The sequence below is a fragment of the Nanorana parkeri genome, unplaced genomic scaffold, assembly GCF_000935625.1.
Source record: "Nanorana parkeri isolate BGI_ZX_2015 unplaced genomic scaffold, ASM93562v1 scaffold434, whole genome shotgun sequence".
NCBI classification, from domain to species: Eukaryota; Metazoa; Chordata; class Amphibia; order Anura; family Dicroglossidae; genus Nanorana; species Nanorana parkeri.
The window spans coordinates 1,068,063-1,088,326 of NW_017306702.1; the positions used below are offsets into that span (position 1 = coordinate 1,068,063).

Below are 20,264 nucleotides of genomic sequence, written 5' to 3' on the forward strand. Positions count from 1 at the left end.
CCGCTGCACCACTCCTACATAACAAACTGATCCCCGCTGCACCACTCCTACATAACAAACTGATCCCCACTGCACCACTCCTACATAACAAACTGCCCCCTGCTGCATAGCAAACTGCCCCCTTTCCTGTTGCACCAGTCCTGCATAACAAACTGTACCCCCCCCTCTCCTCTTGTTGCACCATGTCTATCACTTGTCTAATATCAGTTTGATAGTTTTGTCTGTGTTACAGGGACACTGACAGCATCTTCTGAATGAATGAGGTAAGCAGTGTCTGCAGGCTTCAACCATAAATACATTATAACAATATTGTTACAATGTATTCCGTTTACATTTTTGTTACAAATCAAACACTTGTCCTTCAATCTGTTGCAGCAAACCTGTAACTGTAAAAAAAATTTATGAAATATAAATATTAGCCCCCCAAAACTAATAGTTACCTCAATCAGCCTTTATTAACTTCTTCCTCCCCTTCTCCCTTAGCTTTACCATTTAACCATTAATAGAAAAATGTTTAATATTGTTTTTTTTATGTTACATCATGTATCATGGCGTGGCACTTTAATTATAGATTCACTTTATTCAGTCACAACCCAGGGGGATTGTCAAAGCTTTCTTTGTCTGCAGAAGCTGCCAGCCCGGTAATATATCATTTTGAGGGGTTTAAGTAATTCTTATGCCTAAAGTGTGGATTTTAACATGTATGCAAAAGTGTTAAAATGTGGAACTGCACAAATATGCACAAATTAGCAGCATATAGATGAGAGCTTGTCAGACATTGTAAAAGTATCTTTTATTGGAATGCATTTTCAAACAGAAATACAGTACAAATATGTAACTGCACCCTGACATCTATTATTATTATTATCATCAGTATTGTTGTTATTATTAATAATAATAATAAGTAGTAGTTTTATTGTTATCATTATTAATATTATTGTTCATATCCAGAATGTCCACTAGACGGTAGCCTGCGTCTATTCATATTATTATTAACATTATTAATAATAATAATCGTTTTATTGTTAACATTATCAATACAGTATTATTGTTTCCATCCAGATTGTCCACTAGAGGGCAGCCTGCGTCCATTAAATGTCTCCGCTACAGAAGCATGGTTGCGGCGCAGACCCTACTGCGTTAGGATATGCCATGGACTCCAGAACAATGGCGGACTTTCTATACTCTAGTGATCAGTCTAAGCAAGTAGAGGTCGGCTGGTGACGTCAGAGATCTGCGCCTCACAACTGCTTCAACCTGTCAGTAGAGAAGTGGTGTGTGTAGGTGATGCGGAACACCGGAGAGACTGAGGAGAGCCGGCTCACCCCATGCACCGGAGCCAGGAAGGGGTGGACACCCGGACCTCCACCGGGACACAGACCGAGAGCATGCAGGGTGAGAGAGCAGGCTCTGAATACACTGCCAGGCCATTAGAGCTATGGCATGTCATCCTATGTGGGGGGAGGGCAGATTTGCACCTGTAACACTTTCCATGCCAGAGCCATTTTTTTCCCCCCATCGTTAAATCGCTCTAATGTGTTTCAAATCTTTTTTTTTTTCCCAGTAAAAAATACTCAAATTAATTAAAGTACACAAACACAATGTAACACACCAATTGTGTGTGCCCGTGAGAAGGTGAAAACTGCAGCACCCAGACATGTCCATCCGTGATGCTTTAAAAGCCTTTACAGGTCATCAGTTTAGGCTTAACGGTGAATGTTAGCCCTAGAACAGGGGTAGGCAACTCTGGCCCTCCAGCTGTTGTGGAACTACAAGTCCCATGAGGCATTGCAAGATTTACAGCTACAGGCATGTCACCCGCAGGCATGTTCGCACTTGTAGTTAGGGCACAGCTGGAGGGCCACACACACAGCCTAGAATTCTTGTTCTCAGTCATGCGTGCCTGGTGATATCCAATATGTGTAGCGCAGCCTTTGGTTTGCACACAGGTGCACCCGACATGCACGTTTCAAAAAAACTTGGGGGGGGGGGGGTGCTTAAAATTTTTCTATTATTACATTTGTGTGTGTATGTAGAGATGAGATCTAAAATGTTAGCATTTTTTTCCATGTAACTTTTCTGCTATCACAAGGGGCTGGTAAGTCCTCTATGTGATAACATAGTTCAGGGGACCGCTTCTGGGTTTGTTCTTCATAGGGGCGAGGTCAGTGAACAGCTGATCTCCCGCCGTTTTCCATTCTGGCACGTGCCATGGTGAGCCTGGGAATCTAGCCGGGACAGGTGAGCCCGGAACACATGGTGGTATGGGAGCGACCTGAATCACTTCTACGTGAAAGCCTGCAGCCAAAATGTAAAGAAAGTCCTGGCTGTTGATTTTGTGTACATGAAGGCGCTGCCACCGATGTAACAATTATATTGATGGCAATGAGAAGGTTAAATCCTGCAGGGGAATGCTGGCCACACACAGTCAGATTTTGTGTCAGATCAGCAACCTTCACCAGATGGTCAGCACAGTTTGAATGGGCCGTTCAGGTCGGAGCTCACACTGCATGGACGTTGGTCTGTTTTGTTGAGATGATCAAATCTGAATCAATATCTGACTGTAAACCTAGAAAGAGCGAATGTGTGAATAGATGAGGGGAGGTTTCATTATTTCATGATGCGACTCTCCTTTCCTTACCTAAGTGATTCTTTTTATTTTTCGCTCTCTCGGGGCATCACCCATGGTATGTATCTTCTCAAGAGGTTTTGTCAGCCTGTAAAAAAAACGAATCCGTAACATAGAAGCTGTCCAAGAAAATTCACACCAAGCCCCCGCACATCACTCCTAGCAGCTTGTTTACTGTAGCTCAGGGTCAGCAAACCTCCGGCCCTCCAGCTGTGGTGAAACGACAAATCCCATGATGCATCTCTCTTCGGGAGTCATGTCTGTGGCTGTGAGAATCTTGCAATGCCTCATGGGATTTGTAGTTCCACCACAGCTGGAGGGCCGGAGGTTTGCTACCCCTGCTGTACCTGATGTCATACGAGATAATTTCTTTGTGGATTACAGAACTGTCCCCACAATCCCCTCCTAGCACAGAGAACGTCTAGTGACATATATTGTTTTTAAAATACAGGTCAGGTTCCGAGGCTTTCGAAAGTGAACTTATTTACACTACTGAGCCTTTGGATGGAGGTTTTCCCTTCCCGAGAAGATGCAGAGAACAAGAAGCAACCTCAGGTATGTGTTGGGCCACCTACAAAGTAAATGTATTTTTGTTTCATTGTCAGTCATCTAATGCTAGCAGTACAGGGACACGTATGGTGCAGTGGCAAAATGTTCTCCATGCACTTGTATAAGTTTCGATGCAGTCATGTGGTTTCCAACTTTGTAATTGTTTTGGCATCTGACTCAACTGGCCGTGTATGGCTGTAAGGTCCAATGTCAATGGTACTGTGTACTCTACAAGGGTTGCAAAATGTGTTGGCACAATAACGTGCAGATCATGAAACTAACCTAATGCCCAGCTGGTGGTTGTGCAGCCTTCCCAAATTCAGTCAGCGCTGGAGGATCGGACAGGGGGGAAGGGGAGGGGGGAATCCCTGCAGGGAGCCGTGAGTGACAGTCACGGCTCTCTGCAGGGATGGATTGAGAAGTGAGCGAGCGACGCTATGTGTTCACTTCCCAATCTATTGAGCCGACCTGTGACAGTTTCATTGTCACACGTCGGCTAGAACTATGTGGCTGAGTGATTTTCAATCGTCTCATAGTTCTCCTTTTAATGAATGGGTTACTTGACTCCAACATAAAAAATCTGTTTTAGGTAGATTGACCTGTTTAATAGAATGTAGCTTTTATTTATGATGTCTTTTTTGCCATATTACTTAATTCCTAATTTCTTACAGCAGATAAAGAAGACCGGTCTTGTAGTTGTGGGTAACATGAAGATTATTGGACTGCACTGTTCCAGCAGTGAGCTCCATGCTGGTCAGATTGCAGTCATAAAGCATGGCTCAAGACTCAAAGATTGCGATCTGTATTTCTCCAGAAAGCCGTGCTCTGGCTGTCTGAAAATGATTGTAAATGGTAAGTAAACATCTGTGTCTCTGATGTCAGCTATGGCCTGTATGTGTGTGTTTCAGGAGGGTTTGCTGAGAATTACCATGCAACACACTTTTATTTATCTTTGCTGTTTTCTTGCAAGGCTTCCCTCACAAGGTTTCATCGGGTTTCCCCGAGTCTTTGGCCTCCATTGTGTGAAGTTAGGTGCACTGTGACTCTCCTGTAGAAAAGATAGAAACATTTTTTGTTTTGTGGGGTTTTTTTGCTTTTTTTTTTATTTTTCAACAACTTCAGGTCCACCATACTTTTAAAAACAGTGGCAACCTGAAGTGGTTATAACAATGGCGATGGCTGTTACATAAAAGCGTTTGGGTGGCTGCTAACTATCCTGGGCTCAACTGTCCTTGTGCGGGCCTGGGACCAGCAAAGCGGATCAGTGTTCTTTGATCAGAGAGAGGTCAGCACACTTCCAGCTGCTAATCTCCCCTCCGAACACTGGGAGCGATGTGTATTATATCGCTTCCAGTTTCAGTGTGAAGCTGGTTAAGTACAATCTCTGCTTCATCAGCTTGTTTGGGGTGTATAAGTAACATTAGGGGTCTAATAGACCCCTTTATGTCTCCATAAAGAGGACCTGTCACATCCTCTTTGCTATTACATAGGAGGCTTGTTAGTAAGTAAAGTCACATATAAAAAAAACACAAAATGCTATGACGCTATGGACAAATACACTAGTTCAGATAGAACTTGTCTCAGACACCTTTTTATTATTCCTCCCTATGCACAGTAGCTGTTGTTTTTCTGCACCACATCAACACCAGTGACCACAAGGGTACCTAGAGGCAATTTATTTCTTGTGCCCTATTCCCACCACAATGCTGTTGAATGAGATCCTAATAGGTTGGACTTGATGGACTAATGTCTTTATTCAACATCAAATACTATGTAACTATGTTGTGATGTGTGGTGCAGAAATATGCAGACATGCTGCATTTTTCCGCAGCACCCTGAATGGCACCAGGAGGTCATCATAACACATTGAGATTTAAAGAGAATGTACATTTTGTACACTTCCAATAAAGTAAAAAAAATAGTGTAAACAGTGCTTTCTACTGAAACAGTGCATCACACTGTCCCACACTGCCCATCAAAACTGACAGCCACCTGCACACTAAAACAGAGCGTTGTATTGTGTGGGCAATGTGAACGGGCCCTAAAGGTGACTGTAAACAAGTACCTGAGAGAATAAACAGTGCATGTAAAAAATATGACCAGAACTGCTTTACTATAATCTTCTTGATTTTCATCAAACACAACAATAACATTCCAAGTTTTACCTGTTTATTTGCCTCTATGGAACATTTTACAGCTTATTTCACTGTTTATTACCTTCTACCTCTGGTCAATGAAAGTATATGCACTGTATATTTTACCCAGCAAATCCCACTCAAGTATTCTATTTTACATATCTTCCCCTTTTTTAGCTGGGGTGAACCGAATTTCCTACTGGCCCTCAGACCCCGAGATGAGCCTCCAGGAAGAAATCTCGAACCACAGCGACAACGGAGATGCCAGGCTAGATGCCAAGGCAGTAGAGAGGCTGAAATCAAATAGTCGCGCTCATGTATGCGTGCTGCTGCAGCCACTGGCATGCTACATGATGCAGTTTGTCGAGGAAACCTCTTTGAAATGTGACTTTGTTCAGAAGATTGCCAGGAAGGATCCGGAATTCCCAATAAGCACTTTTTATGAGTACCGCCAGGAGAGGATTAAGGAATATGAAACGTTGTTTTTAATCTCCAGTGAAGACATGCACAAGGACATTCTTAGAATAACGGGGCTGGAGAATCTCTGTGAGAATCCATACTTTATAAGCCTGAGACAGAATATGAAGGAGCTGGTGCTCATATTGGCCACAGTGGCATCCAGCGTTCCTAAGTATTCCGATTTTGGGTTCTACCTCAGTAAATCAAGCAATGAGAGTCGCCCGAGTCTAACCCAAGAAATTGCCCTACACTGTATAATTCAAGCCCGGCTGCTGGCATATCGAGCAGGTTAGTGTGATGACCATACACCTATCTACACTTATTCTTACCTGTCATACATAGGAACCAATCACTAGTTCAGCCAAGTCACTATGCTCACCTGTGAACTAGATACACAAATTCCATCAAGCGGTATTGCTTGGCACCGTCTGGTTAGTGGACTGTTTCTTAAAGTAGTATTAAACTCTCTGGTTTTGTTCCCATAAGGAATCCAGATTAAACAAATATTCATTGTCCAGCTTAGTGTTTATTGGAATTTTTGCCCAAATCATTACAATCATCATGTTTCCAAACAGTTCCAACTCTCTCGGCTCTATTTCCCTGAACTTCCTGTCCAGTACAAGATCACAGCGCAGAGTCCAGCAGCTGTACATTTACTAGCTTAGAGAAGGAAGGAAGGAGGGAGGAAACGAGGGCGACAGGGAGTGGCTGTCCCGGCTGTGTCTTTGTGGAAACACCCAGCTTACTGGCACAAACAAGGGTGGCTCCATAGGACCCTGCAAGGGAAAGGAGCAACCCTAAAACAGGATATCGGGCCAGCCCTAAAACAGCCTTTAAACGTCATGTAGCAATTTTATGATTGCTACCAACCAATTAGGTGGTTGCAGCTAACACTGACCATAGATGGGCAGATCTTGTAGTGACTATGCCCATTATTATTATTATACAGGATTTATATAGCGCCAAAAGTTTGCACAGCGCTTTACAATATAAGACATTAAAATCACTGCAATTCAAGACCAGATGGTAAGGAGGGCCCTGCACCGGAGGGCTTACAATCTAAAAGGGAGGGGGAAGTGATACATGAGGAGGTAGCTGAACATGAATGGTACATGAATTGTTTGAGAATGTGATGGCTGAGTGGTTAGGTTGAGGTGGGATAGGCTTCCTTGAAGAGATGAGTCTTTAGGGATGGCCTAAAGGCAGTCGGAGTGGGAGACAGACGGACAGGTTGGGGTAAAGAGTTCCAGAAGATGGAAGAGACTCTAGAGAATTCCTGGAGGCGAGTATGGGAGGAGGTGACAAGGGAGCTGGAAAGCAGGAGGTCTTGGGATGAGCGGAGTGGGCGGTTAGGGTGATATTTTGAGACAAGGTTTGAGATATATCTGGGGGCAGAGTTGTGGATGGCTGTTAATATTTTGGAATTTTATCCTTTTGGCCAGTGGAAGGAGGCCAAAAGGATAAAAGGGAGGAGTTGATGAGGGAGCTGGAAAGCAGGAGGTATTTGGAAGACCTCATTGCCTTTCATTTTGACTGGAATATTATGATTTTTTTAATCAAGATTTACACTTGCAAAACAGCCCATCGCAGGCCTCAGTGAAGATGTAATATCAGGAAGATCGCGCACCAGTTATATTTTCATCACTTTAATTTTTGTTTTCTGTTTTAGAGGACCACAAGATTGGAGTTGGCGCTGTTATTTGGGCAGAACGGCAGTCTGTAAGTCCGCTTTTTTTTTTATTTAATTGTGTTTTTACCTTGACCTGATGATGTGCACACACTTTCTAAAACTGGATGTGTATTTAATTTGTACACACTTATACAACAACTGTATCACCATTCAAGTTCTGATCAGAGAAATAAAAATGTTCATCTTTGAAGGGAAATGTTTTCCTTTGAAAGAAGTGAACCAAAAATCCAGCCTAATCCTTAAGGGCCGGTTCCCACCATAAACAGTACGTTCCGGAGCGTCCAGCCTCTGGAACTCGCTGTATTGTATTCCAGCTGGCTCCCTGTGTTCAGGGGCGTACAATCGCCCGCACTAGAATGCGTGTCATCACACTGCGTGTTCCGGTCCACTGCGATCTACAAAAATGCTGCAAGCACTATTTTTGCAGATCGCACTGGACCGGAACACAGACACTGATGTGCCACAACCTTGTCGACAAACTCACTCAAAACAATGGAAGGGCAGCTACACCCATGTATCCCATTGTGAGAAAACTAGCTAAAAACAATGGAAAATACTACACCCATTCACAAAAAAGTTCCCCCAAAAATTAGAAATCCCTTCTAAAAAGATTGGTTCAACACAGGTAAATCAAAATTATTGATACAATATTTAATAGTAGAAAAAGACATATACAATAAAAATACTACACCCAAAACATTGCCCAAAGAAAGTGTGGAATTGCAGCAGAGAAAAATCTTTCCTGCCAGACTGGGCTGTGTGGCAAAGCTGTCTAAATTGAAGAACTGGATGGACAGCAGTGCCAGTCCTTTGACAGATAACATGATTCTAATATATGTATTTCATCTGTGCATTTAGTTGTTTGCCTAAAGCCTAATTTCAACAGCTTGCTGGTGTAAGGTTGGGTTTAATGGGCTCTCATATAAGAGCTAATTTTAACTTCAGCAAGATTTATTAATTGTAGTCTCAAAGTTCACAGTACACACCCATTACAGTTGCTGATTACAGTACAGGTATCTTTGTTTCCTTTAAGTCACCTTTAGTACACAGAGAGTATGTAAAATTGTTTAGATGCAGAAATTCTTACTTTGATTTACCTAAGTATTACTGTTACATTGTAGTCATGTTTATAGTATATTTATTTTGTATTAATTGGTAACTATATTTAAGGGGAACTCACGGGTGCGGAACTCCTATTGCCCAAAGCCCGGACATGCAGTGCCGGGCGGGCAGTTTCTTTTTCTTTTGTATTAAGCCCTGCTTCGGTCAACAGAGCTAAATGTACAGCGGGGAGCCAATGCACGCTTTTTTTTTTTACAAGTGATCTGATCAGATCACTTGTATCAGCCTGATTGTCTGTCCCCCTCCCTCCCTGCCGATTGTTTTCGGGGTCCCCCGCTCTTCTAAGGGAACCCGAGACCATGGCAAATGAACTCAGGATGGAGAGCGGGGAGCAGAGCGAAGAACGTCGATTCTCCGCTCTGCTCTGTGGGATCAGAGAGATTGGAGTGCTGTAATCACAGCGCCACTTGTCTCAGCTGTCAGAAACTGCACATAAGAAGATCTGTTCTGTGTTTGACGGCATGTTTCATACAGAGAACATGTCACCTCCAAACTATCACATAGGGGCTTGCAAGCCCCTGTGTAATGGCAATAAAATTAAGTGGGGAAAAAAATTAAAAGGTGAAAAAGTAAAAAATTAAATATATAAAAATGTAAAAAATAAAATTACAAATTAAAACCAACCCTGCCACCCCCACTATCTGCATGCAAATAAACGCATACGTAGGACATTGTTTGTGCGTTGGGTGCTGCCGCCATTCCACTGTGTGCCATATTGTGGTAGCCAGGCAGCTGTTTTTTTGTATCGGGACAAGTAGATTGGGCCCCCGCTTTAGCACTTGGGCAAGTAGTTTTTTAAAAAAATGTCCACACCCCTGAGAACTAGACCCACCAATGTGGTCAGCTAAGACACCAGCCATTTGAGGGTTTGAAGTTCAGTTGAGAGCTAAAATAAGCACACTGGCAACCTTGGCAGTCGGCATGCCTTAAAGTAACTGTTTTGGGAGGCATTAAAGTGACACTAAACTCGGGTTAAATTTTAAGAATAAATTCAAGTACCTTAACTATTAACAAAAATGTATCTTATTTGTGTATCACTCGGCTGTAGATCCTCAAATCATCTCTGAATTGGTGTCTTTCCTTCTGGAGGGGGCTACTTTTGTTCCCCATTGTCCCTGTGTATGTAGTAAAGTAGTCACCGCTCCAAACTCACTCCTGTGATGGACTACAATCTCATGTTTAGGTTACTCATTTGTAGTTAGATTGTAGTCCATCATAGGAGTGAGCTTGGAGCGGTGACTACTTTACTACATACACAGGGACAATGGGGAACAAAAGTAGCCCCCTCCAGAAGGAAAGACACCAATTCAGAGATGATTTGAGGATCTACAGCCGAGAGATGCGCAAATAAGGTACACTATTATTAATAGTTTAGGTACTTTGTGTTTGTAGATTTAACTCCTGAGTTTAGTGTCACGTTAATGTCTCCCAAAACATTTGCTTATAAGACATGCCAAGGTCAAGGTGTCAAGGACGCCAGTGTGCTTATTTCAGCTTTCAAATGAACTTTCAACCTCTCAAATGGCTGGTGTTTTAGCCGATCACATGTGCAGCACCATGGCAACTGCAATCCAAATGGGGGCCAAGATGGCGCCTTCGTGGCTGTGAAGGATAGAGGGGTGTAAAATTAGCTGCTCATTAAAATCAAGGGCCCAAGAGTTTTAAAAAAAACGCTGGCAGTCTGTCAAGATGTAGGCAGTTAAACAAAGATGTTTGAAGTGTAGCTGTGTTTTGCTCATGCAGGGTAAAGTTTTAAGCTCATGTTCCAGATATAGGGGACATGTATCCCCCTTGCTCCTATACCACAGAGCCGATGCCTGCTGATTGGCTCCTCATGCACCCAGCACTGCCATATGAGAGAGCCATCAGCCCTGTGTAAGTTGTGATTTGTAGCTTATTTAGTGCTTACAACTGTCTGAGGAGATGAAGTCTGCAGTATCAGACCACTAAGACTGATTGTAGGGTTTTAGTTTCATTATTATTATTATTATGCTATAGCGCCAACAGTTTGCACAGCGCTTTACAATATAAGAAAGACATTACAATCGCAATTCAAGACAAGATGGTAAAGAGGGCCCTGCCCCTAAGGGCTTACAATCAATTATGTCTGGATCCGCCTAGCTGAGTGAGTGACAGCTGGCTCTGCCTATCTAGAGGCAGAGCCAGCTGTACCCGCCCTCTCCGTTCTGCCAGTCAGTGCTGGAGGATCGGGGAGGGGGGAATCCAGCCCCTCCTCTGTCACGGCAGAGAGCTGTGACAGGATCGAGAGGTGAGCGAACGCCGGTATGTGTTCCCTCACCTCCCGATCTACTGAGCCGACCTGTGACAGTCTCATTGTCACAGGTCGGCTAGAACTATGAGGTGAGTGAAAAGCACTCACCTCATACTTCTCCTTTTAAACTATAAATACTTCCCAATGATTTGTGTGACTTTCCCTTTTTCCAGGACTCCTCAGACTGTGACGGCACAGGACCAATGTATTTTCTTGGTTGTGGATATAATGCTTTCCCTGTCGGATCTGAATATGCTGATTTTCCTCACATGGACGACAAGCAGAAAGACAGAGAAATCAGGAAGTTCCGCTACATTGTGCATGCAGAGCAGAATGCCATAACATTCAGGTAAGACACCAAGCTGCTTGCCTATTGCAGATTCAGTCTTCCCAGCCTGGTGCAGGTCTACAATTTTGTTTCTGGTGTCCTTCGACAGCTCTTTGGTCTTCACCATAGTGGAGTTTGGAGTGTGACTGAGGTTGTGGACAGGTGTCTTTTATACTGATAACAAGTTCAAACAGGTGCCATTGATACAGGTAATGAGTGCAGGACAGAGGAGCCTCTTAAAGAAGAAGGTACAGGTCTGTGAGAGCCAGAACTCTTGCTTGTTTGTAGGTGACTAAATACTTATTTTCCACCATAATTTGCAAATAAATTTGTTCCAAATCAGCCGATGTGATTTGTCTGGATTTGTTTTCTCATTTTGTCTCTCATAGTTGAGGTCTACCTATGATGCCAATTACAGGCCTCTCTCATCTTTTTAAGTGGGAGAACTTGCACAATTGCTGGCTGACTAAATACTTTTTTGCCCAACTGTACATATAAATGTAACTGCAGTCTTGAGCATCATTCCCACGAAGCGCTGATTCATACACCTGCAGGAAACCGACACTCTAATAGCAATCTTCTAGATATAAACGTTATTTCCGAATGGCATAAAAACAGCGTACAGAAAATCTACTAACATGTTTCTGCCCTAGCAGCGGGCCTAAGCATGCGCATTGAGTGCTACTTAATGCCAGCTGCTGGGTATAAACGTATTAGCAGCTTTTCTGTACTCTGTTTTTATGCCATTGGGAAATCAAGTTTATATCTAGAAGATCGCTATTCGAATGTTGGTTTCTTACAAGTACGTGATTTGATTGAGGTCTGGCAGAGAACCTTTCTGGGCACCAAGGTTCCAGTAGAGGATTTGGGTCAAAGGCGGTAGAGGGTGGCTCTTTCTGTGGATTAATGATTCATAAATGTTTGTTATTCATGTAGCACAAACAAAACCTCCAAAACATTCAATAAGGAAACTTTCCATTCCAAAATGTCATCTTCAGACCCAATTTGAAGGCTCAAACCAGTAGGCTCCATCCAGTGCCTGCCATGGCAGCGGTTACTAGAGTGAGGAGATTCTTCTGTATATATGGATTCTACAGCTTTTTGATTGACACCCATAATGATGCCAAATGCCACCAGTGTGTAACATATGAAGCTTTGAAAAACAACATCATAGAAGATTATGGAAGCAAAACTGTTTTTTGTGATGCACAGATCCCTGCTTTCTGGAGACCAACCCCTGGTAAATGTGTTTCAAAAGAGAAGAGGGATAGAAAAAGATGTTTTTTTTTTGGTGGCTCCAGAAAGAACAAGTCCAATAAACATCAGTCTCATAGAAGTATAAAAAGTATAAATTTATTGAAAAATATATAATAAAAGCATTAAATATGCATGAAAGGATAAAAATAAGAAGCATATACCTCAGGGCAAAAGATATACCTCCTATCACCCCCTATACACCACAATTGAGATTTTTGCCTAAATGATCATAATCTCATACATGTGAGGAAATAACATCATAATAACATAATAACAAGGCAACTCAATATGAGACAGGTATTAATGGAATGTATCTCAAGTTGAAAGGGCAAAGCTGATGGGGGTGATATGTTGCTTGCAATGCTAGAAAGGCACTGCCTGTAAGCTTATAAGCTCAACACGTTTCGCGCCAATGGGGTGCTTCTTCAGGAGCGGGGAGAGGTAGTCCCTTCAGTGTGAGGTCAGCAAGTGCTTAGCAATGGCATATAGCAGGCCAAGGGTATGTGAGCCCAGGATGGAGGAGGATGGAATGATCACAGCCAAAGCGGGCCTGGACACCATAAAAAGAGGATGGAGGAGTGTCCACATGAGGAGATATAGGGTCCAGGGCAGTTGAGGGGGAAGATCCTCCACCTAACACCGCTGATGTTCGTAGGGCCGTTCCCAGCCCTGCACTGAAAAGGTTTTCAGTGGTATTCTGCATTGTGCTGTATAATGTACTATGGCTGGGTTTTGTAGTCCTCTATAGCCGGTGCCATTCTGCATTCATTGCTGTATAATTTTACACTTTTCATTTCACTATATTGCACACCACACTTTTTTTTTTTCTTTTTTACTTCCACCGCTCCCAGCTTGCTCCTGTGATGGACTACAATCTCAATACAAACTAGTAGTCCCATCACTGGAGCCATTTTTTAAAATGTATTTTATTTTTTACCTGATTAATCGAACTTAATCGGCTAACTAACGATTATTTTCAAAATCGATTAGCTGCAGCTCTAATAACAAATACCCACAATTAGTTTACGACGATCGTCCATCATATCCAGTTCCAGTCATAAGGATTCCACGTCCTCCTTACTATTTGACGTGATATCGACCCCCATGTAGACATATTTAGATAATTTTTAACATAAATGCATACCCCCCACCACCCCGTCTTCCACCTCTGTCCCTCCTGAACAGGTTGTACCCCTCTATATTGGTGGCCCAATCATGTGCGCTGGCTAGCCAGGTTTCCGCTATTCCCACTATATCGAAGTCCTTCCCCATCTAGTAATCTGTCAATTCGTTCCGCAATGTGTCGAACACGAGCCCCCGGTAAGCAGCACACTGTTTGACGCTCACGGTTCCGAACCCCTCAAACGCATGTTCAAGGAAAGCATACATTGCGCACGACATGCACTTGGTTGCATACCCACTCATGGAAGACATTATTCCCTTTTTTAATTTTTTTTAATTATATATGAGATTTTATTTATTTTTTTGTTTATTTAGGGCCAAAGATTCCTGGGGTTAATTATATCACGTCTCTGGGGTAAATTTTAATTGTTACAGTTCTGATGTTAAGTTAGTACTTTAGCCTGGTGATTTTTTTGATTTTTCTTTTATATATTTATTTTATTTTTACTACAGCACTAGGGATAATATAAATTTACTACGGTTCTGTATTAGCCTTAAGGCACTCTCCCCCCACTAACTATTACTGAATCTAACTCCCCTCTAGAATCTCTGAAAACCCTACTGCAAACCACAAATTACAATTTACTGGTCCCCTCCTTTCTTTCATACGAACTGTTCTGGCAGCTCTATTTTCCTGTTCTTATGATCTGGTCCTCCTGCACGATCTTCTGCTTGATTCTTACGCCCGTCCTTCCGTCTGTTCGTCCTTCCTTCGTCTAATACCATCAGGAAACCGTCTGATGCTGGCTCCGTCCGTCCCTCCGATTTGTCCGGCCCTCCGTCCTTGGTCTTGCTCGATCGATAGTAACAATTAGTGAGTATTAAATAATTAGTAATAATCAATTACTGAATAAATCCCCTCCAGATAAAAAAACTTGAAGACTAGCTGAAGACACACTGTAGATATATTCTTGGGGCCTAGCCTAAACAATTGGGTTAAATTAGTGGGTATATTAATTACAGCCTTGGGTTTTGATTTACACTACAGCCTTGGCGTTTGAATTGCGCTACAGCCCTGGGGTTAATATTGCGCTACAGCCCTGGGGTTAAATTGCACTACAGCCCTGGGGTTATTTTAAATTGCACTACAGTCCTGGGGTTAATTTAAATTAAATTGCACTACAGCCCTGGGGTTAAACTGCACCACACCCCCTGGGTTAAATTACTGTACAGCCCTTGTGATTATTGCACTAAGCCCCTGGGGTTATTCTATTTAATCAGTAGCTAAACACTAACTGCTATACGTTGGTATTCAATGTCCAGCAATATCACAATAACTAAGTACACAATATACTCTATCCCCAAAGCAATATGTATATATACTTTAAGTGCTATTGCAGCCCTCTCAGTAATGCAATAGCACTTTAATACTATTAAACAATATTTAAATACTAGCAACTCTTCTCTCTGTTCCCGTCCGTCCGCTCGTCACCGGCCCCAGCTCAGTTCCGCCACTCTATCTCCTACGATAGCTCACTCGACCCCCTCCTCCAGCTCGAGCCACCGGCCGGCCACACACTCTTCAGTCCCGCTCCTGCTCCGTCCACACACGCTTGCTGCCCGGCTCCTGCAATGCCAGCTCCCTGGCCCGACTCTGTGCTTGCGGCACCTCGACCGCTCGACTGTGTCCGCGTCTGTTTGTGTTCCCTTGCACTTCCACTTCCGCAATGTGCAGAGTTGTATTAGGTTCTATAGTTATATGTAACTATGTAAGATGCTTTGTGGCCGCCCGAGAATTTTCACATTTTCGGACGGGAGCGCGCGGGGAAGACACGGGTAAGTTTAAATCGCTTTTAAAGCGCTTTTGTTTTTTTTGCCTATATCTACTGCTTGCTAGCAGTAGATATAGGCAAAAAAAACCGTGATGGTTTAATAACCCTTTAAGGTAAGTGCTGACATTAACATTGGGGGGAGGGAAACATTTTTTTTTACTTTAATGTCACTTTAAAAGATTTTAAAACGGTTGTTCGGATCCAAAAGATTTATTGATAATAGATACATGCTGAGTACATGTACAAACAAAGACACTTATTGGTGCTTCAAAATGAATCAATTCAGTAAATACAACATTCTAAAACTATTCCTGTATGGGATGGGTTACTACTAGGCAACTTCCAACACACCTAACAATGTAATTTTATATTATAAGAGTTACATCTAGTACTAGCTACAAAATATCAGTGCATCTTTACTAAAGGGATCAAATGTTCAAAAGGTTGTGGACATCACAACTATTTGAGCCTGCTGGACAATCCATCCCAAAACCCTGGACATATTTGCTACTATAACAGCCTCCACTCTGATGAGAATTTCTACAATATTGTGGATTGAGTCGGTGGGAATTTGTGCCCAGTCAGCCAAAAGAACAGAAAGCTCAGGTACTGATTCGGATGAGAAGACCTGGCTTGCAATCAGTGTTCCAATTCATCCCTAAGTTATTTAATAAGGTTGAGGACTTTGTGCAGGACACTCAAGCACTTCCGAACCAAACTCATGAAATCTTGTCGTTTTTTAAATCGTGTTTTTTAAAGCTGGCTTTGTGCACAGGGGCACAGACATGCTGGAATAGAAAAGGACCTTCTCCAAACTGTTGCCACAAGGTTGGAAGTAAACTATTGTCTAATAATTTATATGTATCGTGTAGCATTAACAGTCCCTGCACTCTGTGTTTTGGCAGGATGTTGGCATACTTTTGGCCACACAGGTGTGATGGTCAGGTGTCCACAAATGTTTGGGCATATAGTGTACATTTAAGTTAGAATAGAATGAGACAATGGGTGGCTTCCAGCAATTCAGCCACATAACTCTAGTTGATAATCTATTAGAAAGGTGTCTTGAGTACACACAAACTCTAAACGTAGATTCTAAAGAACAAAATGGAATAAGAGAAGAGGACCTTCCTCAAAACTTTACGGTTTGTAAACACTGAAGAAACTACGGTTACTAAGTTACACCATATTTTGTATTTAGGATTTCCTGTTACTTCAGTTTTCATCATGTGACTTGAAAGTATTCCTATACTCTTTGCAGATACAATGAGATTAAACCGGATGAAAACAGCATGATCTTTGTGACTAAATGCCCATGTGATGAATGTGTACCCCTGATTAAAGGCTCCGGCATCAAGCAGATCTATGCCGGTGATGTTGATATTGGAAAAAAGAAGGCTGACATTTCATATATGAAGTTTGCGGAACTCAAAGGAGTCAGTAAATATATAGTAAGTGAACTTGCCACTTCTGCATTTCAATGGCTAGTATTAATGAGATGGCAGCACCTCATTCTTTGACAATTAAAGCCTCCATTCCTCTCAGTTCAACTTTCCTTACATTTTGGAAGGGCAGCAGAACAATTTGACTTGTTGGACATATCTTCTAGTCTGCGGGTTTTGGTCACATTCATTGTACATGAATCGCAGCTCCGGCCGCATCATGGAGCAAAGTGCAGAAGTATGAAGGCAGGACTTCTAAACTGCATTCTCATTATGGCCAGTAACTGAGAAAGTATTAAATCAGACCTTTACCTTATTTCACTAAAAATCACATCAACAAGCAATTCTGCATGCTGATATATAATCATCTTGCATTCATTAGGTAAACAAACTTGTTTTTGAATTTACTTACTAATAGAGTTCATCTATGTCCTGGTCCAGTTTTGGCACAAATGATGTAATGTACCAAAGCGTTGCATCCTTGGAAGTTTACATCAGCAGAGCATTGCTGGGAAATCTCATCTGTAATCTCAGGAGATCTCAGGGAAAGGCATTTTCCTCCCCTGAGATGATGTGCATGGTCACATGTCCTAGTCACAAGTGCCAGAGCTCCAGGAAGTAAAGGGAGATCTAGTAACCTGCCCTTAGTTAACTTGGCCACTGTCGGAAGACTGGGGAAGAAAAGAGAAATAAGGAATGCAAAGAATACAAAGCCGGCAACTATATAGAAGTATGTGTGTGTAGATTGTCATTACTAAACATATCTAAAGGTGTTTTTGTTATTTTAAAGCTATGGGTAAAGGTCAGGCTAAAAATCAAAAGATAAGCCAGGTTATTAGTGATTTTAGAATCAATGGTCATCAGTGACTGGCTACATCTGCCTTTCAGTGCAGGTTACTTTGGAACTTTCCTGTCCAGCAATCCCACACCACTCCTTCCTCCATCGCAGGCATCACCAAAATACACAGTGTCAGCTGGTGTCAGAGCCTAGTGGGAATAGTGACCTCATCCACTTCATTGTATGACAGTTCTTGGTCCTAGCAATGGGCCTCTAGGCCTGAGTTCTTCATGGGAGAAGGTCAAATTCTCCTCTATACTGTGTGTTTTGTGCTGACAGCGTGGGAAGAAGGAGCAGCAGGGATGACTGGTGAGATATCAGTGGATGGAAGTAGGTGACTTTACACAGACTCTGTCCGGAATGGGCAAAGTGACCTTGCCTCTGTGAACTAGGTTTTAAAAAAGTTTGGGTCAATATTTTAATTATTTAACTGTTTTTTTTTTGCAACAGTGGCAGAAAAATCCACACAGCGCTTGTTCTGATGATTCATCTGATTCCAGCAACGTGGAGAGTGAGTGTGGTGTTCATTGCTTGTATCTTTTCAGCCCTGTTCATTGCTACCTTATCTGCTTCCGTGTTAAGCCCTGTACTACCCAACTGTCACAGGAGACACTCCCACCTGTTGCAGTCATAGGCTGTGTATGGCCACGTAAGCTAATAACACAGGTTATCTATATTGCATCCATATAAATGGAGTCACTCTGTAGATTAGCTGTTAATGTGCAGATGTATAGGGCAGAATTAGAAAGCCACACTCCTTTCTGAAGACCAGTTCATAGTCGATGCCATGCACCCTACTGCTGGATGTCCCATTCTTCAGTGAGAAAGCCAAGTAAACTTGGTCACACCATATTCCTAGTCATTTACCAGCACCAATTGCTTTTAACCATTTGCTTTTTTAGTGAATGTATTTGAATTATGATTTATCACCGATTTTATGAACACCCAGCTTCCTCTATGTCACTTGTTTATTAATGCAATTCCCATGCATCACAAATGAAGATTTCAACCTAAAACCTTGTTTGGCATTCATCCGCTCAAAGTCTAGAGGGCAAATGTCTTCCAACAGCTGGTGAATGTAGTCAGTTTCAGGGATGGTCATATGTCCAGATATTCTTCTTTGTAAATATGTCTGTAATATGCTGTACTAAAGTGATAACTGATTTAATTAAGCTGGCCATACACTGTGTGACCCCTTTGGTAGACTTACACCAGAACCCCCAAACAACTTTTGTCAAAATAGAGAGTTCTAAAAATCTCGGCCAAACAATGACTGAAGCCACAAACACAATAGACTGGCAGGGTAGATTTCCCCTATTCTCTGGGTTGAACAAGAAAAAACTCATGATTTAAACCTTGAATACCATAGGAATATCCTATGCTCCTTGGCACCATAAAATGGCAGTAATTCCATACAAATGACATTTGCCCAGCTTTACATTGGCCAGGAGGTTTATACATGAGCTCTTTAGTGCATGGCCAGCCTTTCTGGATGGTCTGTAGTTAGTTTGTACACAAATAATGTTTTTGAAGTGCCAGTGTGGAGAACTGCTGTATTGCCCCACAACACCAGCTAAAATCATTCCTGCCCTGGACAATGACAGATGTAATGTAAAGGTCTCATTCTGATTGGAGGTGATGTGAAGACAATTCTTATTGCTGGCACTTTGATACAGGATGCCCAGTGTGTGTTAATCTATAAATTGCGTATTAGCCAGATTTTGCTAACACACCGAGCCCTCCCTTCTATAGTCCGTTTTCTTTTTCTGCTCCAACCTTGTGCTGACTTCTCTTCTCTGTTATTCACTTTGCAGATGGACCTTTGAAAAGCAATGCGGAAGATGATTCGTGCTTTAAAAATAAGAGAATGTGTCTTGGGCAAAGCTCATGAGTTATGCCGTTTTCTCACCACATAATGATTAATTTTCAGAGTTATTTTAGAAAAGTTTATTTTATTGCTCAGTGGAAAATTCTATTTTAAGATGTACAGTGAATTATTTATTTTACTAATTTGATGCGTTTATACAGACTGGTGGCGTTCTTACGCCTGTACAGGAGAAAAGGTCTTTCACTCTCAGAGGTGAGTGGATTGAATACCCCTGTGAATGCTGCACACACTTTATCAATATCTGACCTAATACTGAAGCACTGGGCCAGGCATTTTAAAGGTCCAGAACTCAGGTTACCTCTCCTGTGACCATAGCATGTGGTTCATATTTTGAGGGATATTATAATCCAAATATGTAAAATTTATAACTTTTTATACATAATACAGACGTTGTTTTTACCATATGTGCATGCCGGTTTTAGTACAAACGTGTATGCAATGGAATATTCTCCACTAGCTTCCCTAGAGCCTCCAGTAATGAGATGAGAGGGGCAAAGTACAGTGGTACCTCGGTTCACGAACTTAATTTGTTCCACGATTTTGGTCGTTAACCGAATCAAATTTCCCCATAAGGTTCAATGTAAATAAGGTTAATCCGTGCTGACCCCTACGGAAGTGGTCGCGAACAGAATAACATTTTCCCATAAGGTTCAATGTAAATGAGGTTAATCCGTTCTGGACCATATGTAAATTCATTACCGCTT

The 20,264-nt window shown here is 42.2% G+C and overlaps 1 protein-coding gene across 1 annotated transcript; it reads left to right on the plus strand.

Annotated features, from left to right (window-relative positions):
* The first annotated feature begins 1,244 nt into the window (after nt 1–1,244).
* Nucleotides 1,245–19,669, plus strand: CDADC1 (cytidine and dCMP deaminase domain containing 1). Its single transcript, XM_018560136.1, has 9 exons — nt 1,245–1,395; nt 3,081–3,184; nt 3,853–4,030; nt 5,491–6,060; nt 7,442–7,491; nt 11,030–11,205; nt 16,654–16,843; nt 18,123–18,183; nt 19,487–19,669. The coding sequence occupies exons 1-9, from the start codon at nt 1,329–1,331 to the stop codon at nt 19,561–19,563; spliced, it is 1,473 nt and encodes a 490-aa protein (XP_018415638.1). The 5' UTR covers nt 1,245–1,328; the 3' UTR covers nt 19,564–19,669.
* The last annotated feature ends 595 nt before the right edge of the window (nt 19,670–20,264 follow it).